The 17956-nt window shown below is 38.1% G+C and overlaps 1 protein-coding gene across 1 annotated transcript in view; it reads left to right on the plus strand.

Annotated features, from left to right (window-relative positions):
- The window catches only part of SLIT3 (slit guidance ligand 3), a 484962-nt gene that overhangs the window by 307855 nt on the left and 159151 nt on the right, over positions 1-17956 (plus strand). Inside the window, exons 10-11 of the mRNA XM_031555673.1 lie at positions 1932-2095; positions 14634-14775. Coding sequence (XP_031411533.1) covers positions 1932-2095; positions 14634-14775 — 306 coding nt within the window. The remainder of the gene's footprint in view (positions 1-1931; positions 2096-14633; positions 14776-17956) is intronic.

Consider the following 17956-nt stretch of genomic DNA (forward strand, 5'->3'; position numbering starts at 1 on the left):
TGCTTAATGGTAAATATCCCATTATCTCTGCACTTTGACTGCTGAGATAGGTAATTTATTTATTTTTTTCATTATTTTTATTAAAGGGTAAACTGAATTTGTCCTGAATCACTTCATCGCTTTTCATGCTTGCAGAGAATCAGTGTATCAAACTACTTGTGGCTATTAATTATTAATTAATTAATTATTGATAATTTAACTATTAATTATCAAAAAACATATTCCCGTATGCCCTGTTAAGCTTGATGGTCTGAGCTCCTCTCAAAAGCAGGCTGTGGAAAAGTTGAATGATCAAAACGGTAGAGCTCTGCTGATGCCCTCACCAGTGGAGCTGGTTAGGGGGTGACAGTTCACACCACTAACACTGGGAAACCCAAAAACTAATTATACACATTTAATGAGAGGAAAAATAAAACAAACCTCACCAACTCACTGATTTGGGAAGATGCCCCTTTTGTGAAAAGCAAATGTAATATTCCCTCCTGCCTACCATACCCGGGATGCAGGGAATGGGCCAGACTCCAGCTGCTGAAGGAGGGTCATTCACACCATCATAGCTGACTGCCATGGCCATGGGAAGGGACAACACTCTGAGCATGTAAATGCAATGCTTTCTTTAACAATTAGAGCAGAATTGCTGTACGTAGGATAATTTCTGACTAGATGTTATTTGCTTCCCTTTCTTTGTAAATGTATTTATTTGCTTTCAATCGACACAAAGTGTTCCAGACAGATTAATAACAATACATTTTACTAGAAATCTAACTTACTGCAGTGTTGATTAAATAGCTTTATAATCTCTAAAAAACCCAATGTTTTGTAGCCATCCTTCTAAAACGATTACACTTCACAGCCCTCCCAGGAGGTGCTTTCCATCTCCACAGAGCAAACTCAGTCCCAGGTCTGCACCCGCCAGCCATGGCTGCCCACCCCAGCATACAGACTGGGAGCCACACCAGAGCTGGCAGCAGGAAGGGCTCACAGACAGACAGACACCTTCCCTGCTGGACAGACAAGGCTAAATCCAGCAACACCAATTGGGGTTGTCTTTTTTGTGTGTAATGCCTGTAATACCAGTGAATAATGCTTTGTCTAACCATTTCTGACAGATCTGTTTTATCATTTCAGCTTTGCTGTAATACTGCAAATATATGAGTCATTACAAAGGATGAAATAATTAACATCTTGGGCCTTTGTTTTGACCTAAACTTTGGTAGCTATTAAAAATACCAAATTCACTCTCTGAACGCATCATAATGTGGCAGACTTATTTTTTCCCAGTGTGATCATGCTTCTGGAAGTGTGCAGTGCCAGGCATGAGGCGTGTGGAAGGGAGCACTGCTGAGGGCCCTTCTTCATCACGAGCCCTGTGTGGAATCTAAATACTTGTCTTAAATTGCCAGAGTAAAAAGAGCATTGGTGAATTCATATAGGCAACACAGGAACATGCAAGGGATCAATAGAGCCTCTGCAGATCTTTGATTAGGTTTTATTTGATTACTATTTCTCGTTTATTTAAAAAGGAGAGAGGAGAGAAGAATTACTTATCATCTGTTTTTTCAGCCTGGTCCTCTTATTTGTTTAAAGGATGCCTTTAAATTCACTCAATTCCATCTCATTCATGCAGTTACTTCTGAAATGAAGTCATAGGCAAAATGATTACTTGGAGGCCTCTAAAGTTCAGTATTTTCTTTTCTCCAGAATGGTTGTGATTACACAGTTATGAAAAACAGTTGAATTTTTATGCGGATGTTTCTGTGTATGTTATGGCAGAGTAGACAGCTGAGACCTGGCTGAGCTGGAGCCAGTAACCTTCATTGATCCCTGTTACACTGCGGAGAAGAGGCAGGCAGCCTCGTACTTGTTTGCTGTGCTTTGTGCCTTCCGTTATAACACCGCTGGTAACTCTGGGGCGCTTCCCTGTGTTGTAGGCGGCTGCATTCCAACTTCCTGCACTGCGACTGCCACCTGGCCTGGCTGTCCGACTGGCTGCGGCAGCGACGCACCATCGGGCAGTTCACCTTCTGCCTGGCGCCGGTCAGCCTGCGGGGCTTCCTTGTGGCCGAGGTGCAGAAAAAGGACTTCGTCTGCTCTGGTAATGATACCAATTTGTTTCTCTATCAGCAGACGGCTTTGTATTGATACTAGCATAAAAACAGGGAATGGAAAATGATTGTGTTGTATCTGAATGCCGCTCTGTAGCACTGCTGTTTTATTTTTATCGTAGCTAAACTGTGTAATAATAGATCAAGTTGTTGTTTTTCTCAGCTTTATGTGAATTATTGGATTTCAGTTAATAATTCAGTTCTCAAATTATTATTTTTTTCCTTCAGTATTGGCAATGATATCAACAAAAGTAATCAGCTAAGTGGAGATAATTTGGCTTTTCGCAGGAGAAGAGCTGTACAGCTGACTGGAATATAAAGGAAAGGAAATAGAAAATGCTAATCTGAATCTGTTGATAAATGATTGGATTATGGAATGGCGGGGGCAGATTTTATCCCTGGGACCGAAGGAGGATTCTTCAGGAGCCAAAGCATTTCACTGTCTACAAGTTTCCTTGTATATAAATGAAGCTGATGGCCAATTTGCAAATTATGTGTCTATATATTAGGCCCATTCATCAAGCCTCCAGATCTGCACTTGACTTTTGTGATAGAAATGCGTGTTACGCAAGAAAAAAAACATGTAGAAAAATTGGAAAAAAATCTCTAGATTCGACTGAAAAGTTCTGGCAGAGGAAAGACATAAGAGCATGTATGCTGTGAAAAAAAGTTAAGATATCAGACACAATTTTGGAGATAATCTGGCAGACAAAATGGTAAAATTTGCAGGTCTACAGCCTGGTGTGTTAGACTGCAGTGTTACAAGATGCACAGAAGCATACAGCACTTGTATGTTATCCAGGCCTACTGGTGGTGACAGCAGTCACGCTAGCCAAACACACTGTGGGCCTAAGAGATAAGCCAAACACACAAAAGCAGTATGAAACAGGAAAGGAAGAGGTACAGCTATGGTCACTTCTTTCATTAGAAATTACAGTTGGGAATACTGACCTGAATCAGGCAGGAAGCAAGCATGGAGATGTAGCAGGTCAGCACTCAGCAGCTGTATTAGTGCCAAGCCCGTATGTGTCTGAAGAAGATAGGTCCCTCCTATTGCATATTTTAAATTAAAGGCCTGTAGATCAGCCAAACAAAATAAATTAAAGGAACATAGCATACAGTAAGCTTTAGCATAATAAGTCCCAAGGCCCCTGAACTCACCTTAGATGTTTGAGTTGAAGAAGACAGAGTTTGTTTGTAGGGAAGTTGCATTGTACTTAAATGTACCTTACCTGACATTACAGTAAAACACCAATATATTTTGATACCTGCCTTGGCTTGCCTAGTTAGATATGTTTGTAAACATGAAAGTTTTTCTAAAGAGAGTAAATACAAAAACTGCATAACAGGTGTCTCAAGGATTCCTTCTGCTGTTTTGTACTTGTGTTTGCTTATTTGTCAGTCGCCATCTGTGAGTCCACTCCCTAAAGCATCTCTTGATGCATGCCTTGACTCTTTTGTATGTAAGTTCATTTACATGCAACAAAGAGAGAAATGGTTCTACTTTGAGAAGAGATGTTTGATCCCAAGCTTGACAATATCATAGCTGGTAAATTAATGTCCAGCCCTGGAGGTTGCAGGAAGTGTTGTGGGCACATGGAAAATGAAGTTGTGCACCAGTGATTTTTGTGGCATGATTTTTAGGAGGGCTGAGCTTCTTCTGTGCAGTTGAGGAGATCTGAAAATGCCCAGAATATCTGAAAAACAAACAAAACACATCAAAAGCTTGGCAAAAAGAAAAATTTAGAGATCTGACAATCTTGGCAGAGGAAGTATAAAAATAAGAGGATAATTGATTGAGCTATTAGCAGAATCTCATTTTACCAAAGATGTAACTTGAGCATGTCTGTCCTGCAAAATGAAGTTTCAGATGGAGGGTGAGTTCAGTTATTTGGATTTATGATTTAGTGATCTGAAAGGAAAAAAAATTGGTTTAAATCAGGAGAGGAGACAATAATTGCTGAATGTGAAATCTAACATGGACAGAACTCATCAAAATGGAGTTTTCTGTGCAGCCTTTTACTTCCAAAGGAAAAAAGATTAACAGCTGCATGTTGGACCAAGAATGTAAAAGAGAACTCTCAAAATTGCCCTGCTTTTTATTAAAGCATAAATTAATAAAAACTAAAGGAAAGAAACTTCCGGTGAGACTGTTCATACACTGCATCCCTTAGCCTTCATCTGGGAAATCACACATTCTGATAAAGCAGTACATTTGAAGAGCTTGTTTTAGTGGAGGATTTAGCAGAGAACTCAGTATCTGCTGCTTTCACAAAAAACCTACATGGATCGTCAGTTTAAAGAGATTATAAATCTTCTCTGCTTCTTATTACAGGTCTTACTGCTGATTTTACAGCTTCATTTGTTCCTGTTTGACTATGAAGTCACACTAGAACAGGAGGTGAATGGTGGACTGAACTTGTCCCTCTGCAAAGGAACTTTATACTGTTTAAGATTATATGAATCACTGTAACTACCCTCTAGCTGGCAGTGAAAGCTTCTTTGCATCATACTTACGAAGTGCTGAAATACAGTGTACTGAACTACTTTGTTTTAATACACGCTCAGAATTTCAAGTACTTGTATTTTTATGGCAGTGGGAATACATTACAGAAGAAGAAAAATCTCAACTTTTCCTCCACTATAAAATGGGCTTTATCAGAGTACTCCAGTTCAAAGCTTGTACTGCTGCATATTTCAGAATAGAAAGAGGAGAATTAGATAATGTAGGGAAGGTAGAAAAATAACCCTGTTCAACAACTTCTGGTTGTTTTTTGAATCCTGTGCAAAAATACTTTTTTGTTAAATCCTTTTATGACAAACACTGCTTCTGAAACAAATTTTGAATGCTTCATAGCAAAGAGTAATGTAAACTGGAGAAGAAGAGGTGAAACCTGACAGAGATGTGCTATAACCAGAACCCAAGTTTATTGTTTCCTTCTGGACACAGTGCTGTCTGTCCTGTACAGTCAGGTTTATTAGCACTGTGTACAAGGTCTCTCAACATAACACTGCTGAAATCAGAGATATGTGCCAATATACCTGTATAAACTGAAGCTATTTTTTTTTTTTTTCAAAAAATACCTGTCAGCTTGAGCATGTAAATTATAAAAATATTAATTCAAATGGCACTTGCAGGCAAGTGGTGAGTAGTAGGAAAGCTATTCCAGATCTCACTTGCTCGTGCCCATGAGCACTTGACTGAGAATTGTAGGTTAATGTGTAGGATTAAATAATGTGCAGTTGCCTGGAGAAAGGTTTGCAAATATGTCAAATTGGATTTGTGTTTCTGATGAGGCAGGGGAAGGGTCATTAACAGAACCGAGCAGGGTTGGGACTGGCTGGCCTCTCAGCACTGGGGAGAGCACTGCGTACTTCTGGCAGTCCTGTCACCCACCAGAATCTTCTGGGTGGCTCTTCAGCAAACTGTCTCCTCTTTGTACAGGAATCTCTCCTCCTGAGCCACCCTGACAGAGCAGCCTGCCTGGATCTGGGCCTTAAAACTATCTGTTCCAAAAGAAATCTTCAAGGATACCCTAGCCCTATGCAGCTTTGATTCAAAGAACTCAGAAGTGTGTGATTCTGCAGCTCCTAAAAAAAGCCAAAATGTTGTGGAAGGGGCTAATTTGGCACCAGAGCTTGAGTGTCTCAGCCGATGAGCTGCAAATAGGAGGGGATGTATCTCCACTCTCTCTCTTCACTATAACCTTGCAATTCACTTCCATGTTGCTGTGACAGGAGAGAGGGGAGCAAAGATTTGATGACAGTTGAAATACTACCTGCACTGTGATGCCTGGGAACTGTTTATATTCCCTTAACTAGCAGAGAAGCATCTGTGTGTGTGCTGTCATATCCTCAGTAAACCTCAGAGCCTTCCAGTCTTTGCTTGGATCAAACCATGTTTCCTTTCCATGTTCAGATTTTTCATGGCCTCTTTCTTGGCTCTTTCTCTCTGTCTATTTGTCCTTCTCTGCACCCTCTCTTCCAAGCTCCCTTAGGATAATGTTTCTATTTTATTTTGCTCTCTCGTGAGTTGTATTATTGCTCCTTGATTTTTCTTCTACCTGCTCTTCTTGATGCTGAAATTAATCTAGATCTTGATCAGTTATGTCAGGTCATGTAGTGTTTTCTCACTCACATTAGCACATCTGTAAAGCTTTGCAAACTGAAGTAGAGGGTTCATGAAGTCACACCATCAATAGCACCTTATTTCTTAATTTTGCATTAAATCAGTGAAAGTTCACTAGGAGTTGCACCAGAAGTTGAGGCAAGGGAGTAATAAAGAGCCAAATGTACAGTGATTTCTGTCTAAATAAACTGATACTGAATTTAAGAAAATACTGGGCAGATCCGAATCTTGGTTGAAGATCTAGTTTCTGTATTATACTCTGAAACTGCAGCTGAGATACAAAATAATGAAAATATGTTAGCTTCCTGTCACTTAATGCAGACGAGAAGCTGGAAGGAGGAAGCAGATTTATTTGTTTAGGTGAGGTCAGATGGTCTTAAAATATAGTTGTTACTATCTGGCCCACAACACAAAACTCAATGGACTATCTTTCTCCATCTTACTCTTAATAACTTCATAGCATATTGTTGAGGAGAAAACCAACAACGAGTAACTAATAAAATATCACTCCTCAAGCTTAGTGTCTTAATGAGAACATTCAGAAGATGCCAAAGGAAAAGTGTGTGGAGAGGGGAACTCCTCCCCATCTGTTCCTATTTAAAAAGCTGCACAATGGTATATCTGCATAATTAGCAGTGGGTCTGTTTCTTTCAGCATGGGATGTAGAGGTACTGCCAGCATGAAAGACTGGCGCTTCCTGGAAACTAAAAAGCAGGGAGGAATGTTTCCTAATGATTCAAGCTTTGCCAGCGCAGGGCAGCAGTTACTGCTCCTGAGGGAGCAGGGTGATTTCTCCCCATGCAGCATACCCTAGATCTTGAAGAGTAGGGCTGCTAATGGCCCTTAGGCTTAGTGGTCACAAGAAGCTGAAGAAACAAAGTAGGAAGAGGAGGCCTTTTTCGGTGTGTGTCTGAATTCTCATCTTTTGCCTTGTGGACATCCTCATTGTACAGCTGTTCTATTGCTTTTAAATGTGAGCTGAAGCATTTTGTCTGGATCTGACCTCTTTCCCAAAGAGTGACCTGTGAGTTGTATTAGACAAATATCATCTTTTTTTCTCACTGTTGTTTTAGGTTTTAGGAATCCAGCAGAGATTCAGTAAGTGCTCTTTACAATGGGGTCTCAGAACTTTCAGTACTGTGTGACTTCTAAAGACTTTTAGGGGGAAAAAAAAAGAAAAAAAAAGCAACAAAACAAAAGCTTTATATTCTTAGAAACTTTTTGTGGAACTCTGATTGAATTTTTATCTCCTGTTATAATTTGGCAGCACAAACTAACATTGAGATCTAGTCTAAAGAAACATTTCAATGCCGTGCATTCATTAGCTGCTCTAGAAGTGAGAACCTGCAGGAGGTTTGCAGAGATACTCATCACTATTTACCTGACTTTGTTGCCTGATTACACTGAGTTTCCCATTACTGACTTAAATTTACTGTAGCATTAGCAGTTACATGAGTTTATACTCTAAGAACCTACTTCTTGCATTGCTTCATGGGCAAGATACCACATATGGTGTTATTTATGCAAATCTGAGGGTAAAATTCATATTTATTCAGGCACTTAATATATCTTTGAAGACCAAAGCTTAAAATTGGCTTTAAATTACAGTAAATTTAGTTTTACAGTCACACAATTATGTCTGTACCTTTTTAGTATGACTACCTCTGTTCTGGAATTCTCTTTCCCCAGAGCAGTATGTGTAGTTCTTAAATGCTTGTTTAAAACTGGCAGATTCAGGTATAATTATTCATCCACTTGGCTTTTGAACTGTTGCTCTAAGAATAATAATGTGATTAGGTTTCATGTTTACATGCAGAAATAGTGGCTTGTTTTATTAGTAGTGCAATAATGCTATTTTGGAGTTCAGTGGGAGCGCACCATGATGCTCAGTGCTGAGTTGGGTGGATACCATGAGCTGTGGCACAGGTCACAGCAGCAGAAAGGCGCTGGGGAACCCTACAGAAACCTATCTGTATAAACCCAGAGAACCAAATACATGCTAGCAACTTTCCTCAGGGCATGATAGTCAGAACGGTAGGTTCTGGCTGCTGCTAGGAAAGTAGATCTACGTTGTCAGGACAGAGAAAGATATTCAAAGAACAGCTTTGTCACAGTTTTGTAATGACTTCAATTGCCTCACAGATTCTGTTGCAGTTTTATTAATCCCTCAGAAGAAGAAATTACCCATTAGACCTCGGTTGTTGCAAGTGAACTTGCTTTTTGTTCTACTTTATTACATTTCATTTAGAAATACTGCATGCAGTTTGAGGGTTATCGTTGTTAATGAAATAATTGCAAATAGTGTCCTTAGGGTAAAACACTATGATGTGAGGTCTATTTTCAGTGGTCTCACTTTATCAGGGCATCTCAAAACATCCAAAATAGGACTTTTGTAGAAGAGGCTTTGATTATTACACAAAGGAAAGCCTTCCTTTCACTTCCTTTAGATATTTTCTTCTTTATTATTCAATATTTATTTGTAAACCAATTAGTACTGAGTGTGCCTACAGAAGAGTTACATTCTCTTGCCATGAATTTTTAACAGATAAACTTACTGTTTGGGAATGTTCAACAAAACAGTGAACTTGAATCCAATAATGAATATTCACAAGCTGTTTTTTGCAGACAGTGAAGTTGGTGGTATCAACATCATCAGTTGAGGCCTAAGTCACTAATCATAAATTCTTAATGCTGTGCTCAGTGAAAATCGGTTGAACCAAGGATGAAAATATTTGCATAAACCATTTATTGTACATTCCTATAGAATAAACATCCAGCTTTTTCCTCCATTATGGGGTATTTGCCATTGTTAAAGAAGGGGAAAAATTGGAGATAGTTGTGATTGTCTTTCTCATATCTGTCTGCAGGACTACGCATGTTCAGTTGTATTTGAATGCTGGGTTGTAAGCACTATTCAAAGCAATACATCTGTTTTAGGTATCTTTTAGAGGTTTTGTTAGTGAAGCCCAGTGAAAGCTCTTGTAGTAGTAATTGATTTCAGATGTCCCAGTATTGTAATAAGTTATTTAATTACACCACAAAAGGTCATAACATACCCGCAGATCTGCAATACTTGTACTGTTTTGTTTATTGATCAATAGTTTAATGTCTGCCATACTTAAAAGGATTTAAAGTCACCACAGACTTCTAACCATTAAATCCTGTCAGATTTTCTTGAAATCCATCAATACTTTCTTACTAATAACTAGAATTTTTCTGTTAGAAGAGAGCTGCTGCAAGGGCATTGGATAGGTGAGGAGGTAATAAAGCATACTACTTAGCATGCCGTAAATGGGTGTCAGTGCAAATGAGATTTAGTTTATTTAGTCATTGCAAAATTTATTTTAAAGCCTTGTGACATTTAAACTCTTCATTTCTACTCCATAATCATTCTGTGCTAATTGTAATATCAGTCTATTTGCTGGTCTTAAAAGGCTAGAGGCCAATGAGACACTTACTTGAAAAGAGCACTTAATTCCTCCATAAACTGCAGAGTTCTGAGTCTCTCCCCATCTCTGCTCTCTCTCTAACCTGAAGGATGAAAATGTAATGTAAAGCATTGCGGGCTGATGAAATGCCAAATATCAAACTACCCTCTCATGGAGATGCCAGCCCATTACATCAAGCACAAAAAGCATAGTAATTTTTGTCAATAGCGTTCCTCTTCTAACTTCCACATTCTGATAGGGTAATTTTTATATAACAACATGTATAACTGTGTTGATGATTTATAAGAATTAGAGAAAAATATAGCTACGATGGCAAATTAGTGCTTCTGTGAAATTGAGAAAAAAAAATCTGAAACGATAAGGTGACAGCAAGACCTTTGGAAAGCAAATGGCATAAATGCAACTGACTTGTCCATTGCTGTTTCCACCACAGCTGTGAAGAACACAAACAGGATTCCTGAAATACTTACGATTTTCCCAGGTCTTTTCTTTTCAGGAAGTATTGGCAGCAAAAGGAAAATGCAGTTTTAGATTTCAGATATTCTTTTTATTGCATTGAGGTCATCAATATGTCATTATTCTCATCCTCTAGTAGCTATAGAATTCAAATCCAAATTTTAATTTTCTGAACTTCAAACTCCATAGCCTACATAGACTTGTTTTTTACCATCTCTCTACATGTATGCAAACATTAAACTAATTAAACTCTCTTCGATTTTTTGGTGCTTTAATTCAGTAGATCTACTGTGTCGCTAAGCCAAGATCCTAATTTAGTGGAATCAGCTAAATAAAATATTAAATGCTGTTTACAGCATTATTAATGAGATCTTTTCTTTATCAGTTTAATGATTTAGTAAAAGCTGATGTAATAAGGGCTAGATCCCTGCTCAGTGTGCATCCATAATACGTATTTTGGCCTTTGCAAAAGAAAAACATCAATAAAACCACTGGATGCTACAGATTGATAGTTTGTTCAAAAGTCTTTTTATTCTGTTAAAATGTTCAGAAGTCTACAATCTAGATGTATTTTTGCTTCTGAAGGAGGAATTTCAGTGACTGTACAGGGTTGCATTCAGTATGGATCAAAGTATTTTTACACTGAGCATAAAATGTCAGTGAGCAGTGACAGGAGTACTAGATATTTTGAGGCTCTCCAATAATTCAGGTTTATAATAAGAAATTAAGTTTATAAAAACAGTCATTTTTCCATGCTTTTTAAAGTAAATTAAAAAAATAAAATAAAAAAAGGAATCACTCATTATATGTGGGGAATAGAGCCACATGAATACAGCCTTTCTTCACTTTTTGCTTCACTTTTTTCAGCAGAAGTTAGATCCTGTAACATTACGCATCTTCAGTGCTATTTTATCCAATTTCAGCTCCACATGCACTAGGAATAAACTTGTTACATGGCTTTCTCTCTTTCTTTTGGCTCAGTGTACCTCTATGGCTAACTAATTGGTGGCTTTGCTTTTGGTTTGGTTTGGTTTTGCACACTAGCCCTAGATCAGCATTTTGTTCACATTGCACTTCCTCTTTCCTAGTGGAAAAGCAGCAGTAAATGGTCTTAGCTCCAAATGCAGGGTAAATTAAAAGACTCCCAGTGGCTTCAGTCAGCGATCCTTCTTTGTCAGGTCCTTCTTTGGAGAGGATGTGGAAGGTGTAGCAGTCAGCACAAATAGCTTAGCTTATCACCTTCCATTCAAACATTTTCTGGAAAGCTCTGAGATACTGTAATGGGACGTTCATTAGCACCTTGTCACTGATGCTACTTGTTTTCTGTGTAAGGAAGATTGGTTTTTCTTCTGTTTTGTCATGCTCTTCAGAGCATCTAATATAATAACCTCCTTTCAAAGTGTTCCATTAGCACACAGCACTCAGCAGTACTGTGGTGCACAAAATATGGAGGTGATGAGCTGAGCTCTGCTGAGTCTTGTACTAGATCCTGATTTAAATACAGCAGAGTTGGGAACAGGCTCTTAAAACTCCAACTGGCAGTAATTCAGGGTTTTCTTGACATTGTGCCCTGATGAAAAGGGAGTTTATTAAAGCTTCTGTAACCCGCAGCAGTATGTTGTAGTGGTATAACTGCAAAATGCCTTTTCCTCTCTTTACAAATCTCTTCAGCAAGCATAGTTATTGTGTGTGATAGAAGTTGTGTAGAAGACTTGACCTTGCTGCCAATTTTCCTTTTGCCTTCTGGAGAGCAAGGGTTGTTCTGAAGTGTTCCTTCCCACTCCGAGGATTTCTCCCAGTCTGGAAAGGCTTGATGTGTTTAGTTTGCACTTTTCATTGTTCCTTTTGTTTTGGACAGCACACCACAATGTAGACAGACAAAGGAAACAAGTAAAAATTGTGTGGTGAGGTTGTAAAAACAAAGCTCCTGTTCCTATGTGGAGATAGCAGAGGCTCCTGTGCATTTTGAAATGCTATAATCCACTTCTGGAAGCATTCACAGTTAAAATCTTACAGAAACCTTGGACATAGTGAAAGGCAGAGCTGGCAGTGCTTTTGGTGATATGCAGCAGAGCTCCATTAATTTTTGAAGGAATTCTATTAATTCACAATGATGATATGTCTGCCCTGCATTTTTATGGCCAGAAGACAGGCCCAGTAGAGCTGCTTGTCTTGTCTGCTGTACATGTATGTTTTTAACTAGTGAAGCGTAGGGATTTTTTTTATTCAAGTAGCTAGAATTTAAGCACTGTATTACACACATGCTCACATATTTGGACTGTGTTTAGACAGTGTCTATTAAGATTTTGGAACTGAAACTTGTCAATGTTCAGGTTGTCCGATAAAAAATATGAAGTTGATTCCTTGAGCATATGCACCAGAATTTAGATTTTAATTACACTACTGAATTATTTTTATACTCTGTTTTTGCCTAACTGGTTCTGCAGGGTGAAGCTGTTCTAGGATTCAAACCATCTGTGTGTTGAGATAAAGGCTGTTGCTTGTAAACTGCTTATCTGTAGCTGTCAGAAAAGTTGGAAAGTGGATTGTGAGTGCAACAGGGTATTTTAGCAAAGAGAAGGCATCATCTCATGATGAAAGCTCCACACTCTCACGGAGGATGAATGTGACTCCTACCCATACCACAGATGTCCTCTGACGTTTTTTTTTTAAGATGGTCACTACCATTGAAAATTCAATTTTTAGACTCCTGAACTGGAGTTCTAAGGGCTGGTCTGCCAAACAAGAGTCACTCACAGGTCTCATAAGCATCAAAAAAAAAGATGTATTTAAAACATACAGTGCTTTGAAACTTAACTTTTTCTTTTGCTGTCCTGACTGTAAGTCCACTGATGATGCATTAAAAAGAATTTCAAATGCAATACTACAATTCTGCAACATTTCTTACAAAATTGAAATCACAGAATACCTTGGCTGGGAAGGACCTTAAAGCTCACCTAGTTCCACCCCATTGCTGTGGGCAGGGTTGCCACTCCTTAGACCTGGCTGCCTGGAGCTTCTTGCTCTTCCAGGAACACACACTGGGACCAGCTCTGCTTCTGGTATTGTCACAAGCAGCATTTCAGAAAACAGTAGATAGTCTGCCAGCAACATCTGAACAGCAGTGTTAAGATCGTGTTCTTCCCCATGTGCACAAAGCCTTCTAGCTGCTACTCTTCAAAAGCAGTTCTTACATATTATGTTTTCCAAATATCTTGGCTACTTATCAGATATTTATGTCATACTCAGATTTTGATGAATATATGCATATGTACATTTGCTTTACAATGAGTTGACTTTGCTGTGCACAATTAAGGGGTAAACCAGAGGATATTTAGGCATAAATCAACACAGTTTGTAAGAATGTTGCAATGTGTACACGTACATAAAATATTTTAATTGACACAATAATATACCCTGCAGTTACATTTTATGAGTGTCCATCATGTGCCTTTTCCAAGACAAACCCCAGGCACTGTGTGTAGCTTGCCATGTTTTCACATTATTTGTGATACCACAGTTAAGGTGATTATAATCTACATCATCTAGGAAAGTACCAGTTTTTCTGATTTCTCTTATCATTTTGTCACATCTTACCACCAGAAGCATTTGTATTCAGTCCTTTGTGTCTGGTCACAGCTCAAAAAGATACTCGAGGTTTCTTTTGTTATATGCAGCTTGGAAGTGTGACTTACCATAATTACATCAGTAGCTGCTTCATCTTGATAAAATTAATTAGAGTGGCAAAACCTTTTTCTTTGTGTGTGTGTACATTAAAATTTAAAAAATTTTAGATGTAAGAATCATAAACACAAGAAAAATCGGTATTATTGCGACAGTTTTGAAAATGTTATTGACAATGAAACTTGAATCTAATGAACTGATCAGAATGTATATAGAACAATATCCTCATGCTAAACATTTGCTTTCCAGTTTCTTATCTTTCCATGAAATCATTAGATTGAGCAGGGATATGAAGTGTAGAACTTACATTTTATAATTCTGTGTTTGTTTCCATTATCTGCGTTGTCTAATCTTGAGAAAACTAGCTTTCTATTTCTAGTCTTTGATCCGTAACAGCTTACGTCATTTCAAAGACATAAGTAATTGTTGATGACATTCTTCTCTCACTATGTAAAAGTTGGTGTAGTGGAAACTTTTAGGCAGAGACAACTTTTGGAGATGCTCCTTGATGTTTAGGCTTATTTTCAAAATCTTTGAATAAATTAATTTGGTTGATTGTAGAGAGGACCAAAGAATTGTCTGTGAAGAAAAACTGGTTGAATAGAGACTGAGGAAGAATAAGAGCACAGTAACCTTTTATATATTTTCTCTACAGTTAATTTATAGCACATTATATTCACTGAATCAAAATAAATCATTGCTTAATATGGTAGAAGGATCTGGAAAACTTGGAGGGTGGTGAATTTTATTGTCAAAATCTCAGGCAATCATTTTTCAAAACTAGCATGTAATGATTTAATTATGTCACAGGTTCCCAATCTGAACCACCATCATGCAGTGCCAGTTCCATCACTTGCCCATCTGCCTGCACCTGCAGCAACAATGTAGTGGATTGTCGAGGAAGGGGCTTAACAGAAATTCCAGCTAACCTACCGGAGGACATTTGGGAAATGTAAGTGCCAATGTAGTGCATCATTCTTTGTCATTTCTCTCCATTTTTAATCCTTGTTATGTGAAAGAAAGTCATGTGTTTTGAAAACTGTGTTCTGAGTAGTTAGCTGACTATTGTACTTGTCCTCTTTGCCTACCCTTTGATTAAGGGCTCAAACCATTCATTGATACGTACCTTGATTCTGTTTGAAGTATCCCTACCTCACACTAAGGTGAAGTTCCTGTCAGATTATGTGAAGACTGTGTTTACATCTCACGAGTCTGGGATTACAATTATATACTCAAGAAAAACACAGTTCCTTTTTGTTTTTGTTTTCGTCAAGTCAGATTGTTCTATCTTTTGTTGGTGGATTCCCCAAGAAGTGGAGGGATCTCATATCAGTTTCACAGGTTACATTTGTGAAGAAGTGAGATATGACATCAGAACAGATTGTCCCTGCTGATTTTACCTCCAATTTCTGTATCCCACATTTCATTACTCCCAATTCTTTAACATTTTTCTTAATTATGTGTTGAAAGATCAAATGCAGACTTGTTTCTTATTACCACTTTTAAGATTGGTAATCATCTATTTTTGCGTCCATAGCTTCTGCCATGATCCTGAAATACTCTTAGAGAAAACTAAATTGCTTTTGTTTAGTTTGTAAGGAATGCAGATCAATTCTTTTCCTGTTTAGGAGATTGTAGTGCAGTGATTACCAATATCCAACCAGCTTTTACAGACTACATAGTATGGATTTAAATATTTTTATAGTCAGTGGACAGCTTTTAATTGCTGTAGAAAAACTGCTACATTCCAAAATTCAGTGGAATAAAGGATAAGTTGGTGAGGCTACACATAAGCAATTCTGACTGCCAGGAACGTAAGGGTTATGGCCAGTGAAGGCAATGTGCTCCATAGCTTGCTGATGATCTGCTCTACAGTACTGTTCCTCTGACTTCATCAGTTGCTTTTATTATTTTTCTCCTCAAAATTGTTTGGATTATTATCTCAGCATAACAATTAGAGGTGGCTTATTATGTTTGATTATTTCCTATTGAGGTATAAAATATTAGCACAGTGAATGCAGAAAATAAACATCTTAAAATTACCATTGTTGAGCATGTATGTAGAGCCCTTAAAACATTTACAGGAAGTATAAACCCATACACAAGCTGTTCTGAGTGCCTATTTACTTGCCTCCTGACAAAATTCAGAACATATTTGTTGTGCTGGTGTCCGCTTACACTGTCACATATAAAATGCATGTGTAATACTTGATTTTCTATCTATGGAAGTTAGCTTAAAAATATCCTAAAAATATGAATTTTGTTTAGTGTGCTAAGAAAAGTCAGAGTTTAATCTTGTTTTCAATTCTGCCAGATACGGGACAAGCAAGTTTGCAGGAGTGACTGGAACAGTTTTTTATAATAGGCAGAGAAGAGACTTGGTTTCAGACTTGCTCCCAAATTAGGGTTGGGTTTAGAGAATTGTAAAATGTTACTTGGTAATGTTAACAATACTAGCAGAAATCAGGTCAGCTTTGTGGCCCTATGCTGAAGTCACATGGACAGCAATGTCTGCAGGAAGACTGAAATTGGTGTGCTCCAGCAATTCCCTGCAGCAGTGTGGCTAGAGTCAGAGCAAGTGAAAATATTGGTCCTTAGCGTGGTCACAGTAGCACTGAATATTCTGTCTCCTTTCTAGTATCTCTCTTGCAGCTATGACTTGTGAAAGCAATTTAGGAGGGCAGAAAGTGGAGGTAAACTTGGAGAGTTTAAGGTAGATGATGAGATAGCCAGTCAAGATGCAGGTAACATTTTGAGAAACTTTCATGACCTGCAGGTTATAAAACTCTAACTCCATAGAACACTGCCTGAAGCTCGTTAGTGATTTGCATGTCAGACTTCTTGCATTTTAGGCCGTGCTTGTTTGAGTCTTTGCCTATTGATAATCCTTTTATATCACATTAATCCTGTGCATATATCCTTTACGAATTCACTGTCATTTCCGGAGGGAGTATTTCTGCAGAAGAAATACTGGTGAGTAGTATGTTCAGAGTGTAATGTGAGTTAACCCTCGTATAAACTTCATTGCTGACTTTATAATGGAGTCAATGCTGAGAAGTTTACTTTTTTAATGAAACGTATCTTAAGAAATTCAAGTATTTCTATCAGAATGAGTGACATCAGTGACATTGCCATTACCACCTACCATTCTTTTTCTTTTGGCAGAGCAGTTTTTTTTTGCTTTGTCGAAGTACTGGTAAGAAAGAATAATCAGTTAACCTAAAATCCAAGGGCAAAGCATTACACATTCTCACATCTAGTTTGAGTAGAGGATATTCTCACAGAATAAAATGTTTCTAGAAGGATGGAAGATTGCTGCTGCAATGTTTTGTCAGAAAAATCCTGGCGTAAATTCCTTTGACCAAGAAAACCATTCTGTTTTATGAGAAGTTTATTGTACTGCTCAGAAATTCAGTTTGGCTGAGTCTACTCCACACTTATTCAATAAAAATCCATCCAAAGGTCAGGTTCCAGCTGTACATGGAATAATGACTGTCTTTTGATTTGATACAATAGGCAGAAATAATGTTCTCTTGCTGTAATGCAGCTATGGAACCAAGCAAACTCTCCCTATGTGCAGCAGCCCACATCTCTCAGCACGGACAGTTGTGAGGTTATGTGTTGGCTGGTATTTTTTTTCCCTTTGGGGTTGTTCCCTTTTGTTGGTGATGAGTCACACCCTTTGCATAAAGGGCAGCTGTGTAGTGGTGGTGCCTGAACACTTATTTCTGTACCCTGTTATCCTGTGGTCTGATTCTGATTATCTTTTAGAGATCTGTCTCTTACTGGCGATGAAATTCCTCTTTTGGAATACGTGGTATGGACAAACTACTTTGCTGGGTTACTATTGCATACACCATATTTCAAAATTCCTATGGGATATTACTTGAGGTGGTGTATTTTTCATTTATCTGTTTCTACCTAGCATTGTAAATACACATTCCATGTAAAAAAAAAAAAAAAAATTTCCTCTGTAGACTGTAGTCTATTCAGAATATTTATATGTTAGTATTAAAATGCTGTGCTTACTCCTCCACCTGGGGCATTTCCAAGTTCCTTTGCTTATTAGTTACATTCAATTACAGCTTTCTACTTGTATTTCCTCTTAACTCCGTCTTTCTTCATAAGCCAAA

This window comes from Meleagris gallopavo, chromosome 15, assembly GCF_000146605.3.
Source record: "Meleagris gallopavo isolate NT-WF06-2002-E0010 breed Aviagen turkey brand Nicholas breeding stock chromosome 15, Turkey_5.1, whole genome shotgun sequence".
Taxonomy (NCBI): domain Eukaryota; kingdom Metazoa; phylum Chordata; class Aves; order Galliformes; family Phasianidae; genus Meleagris; species Meleagris gallopavo.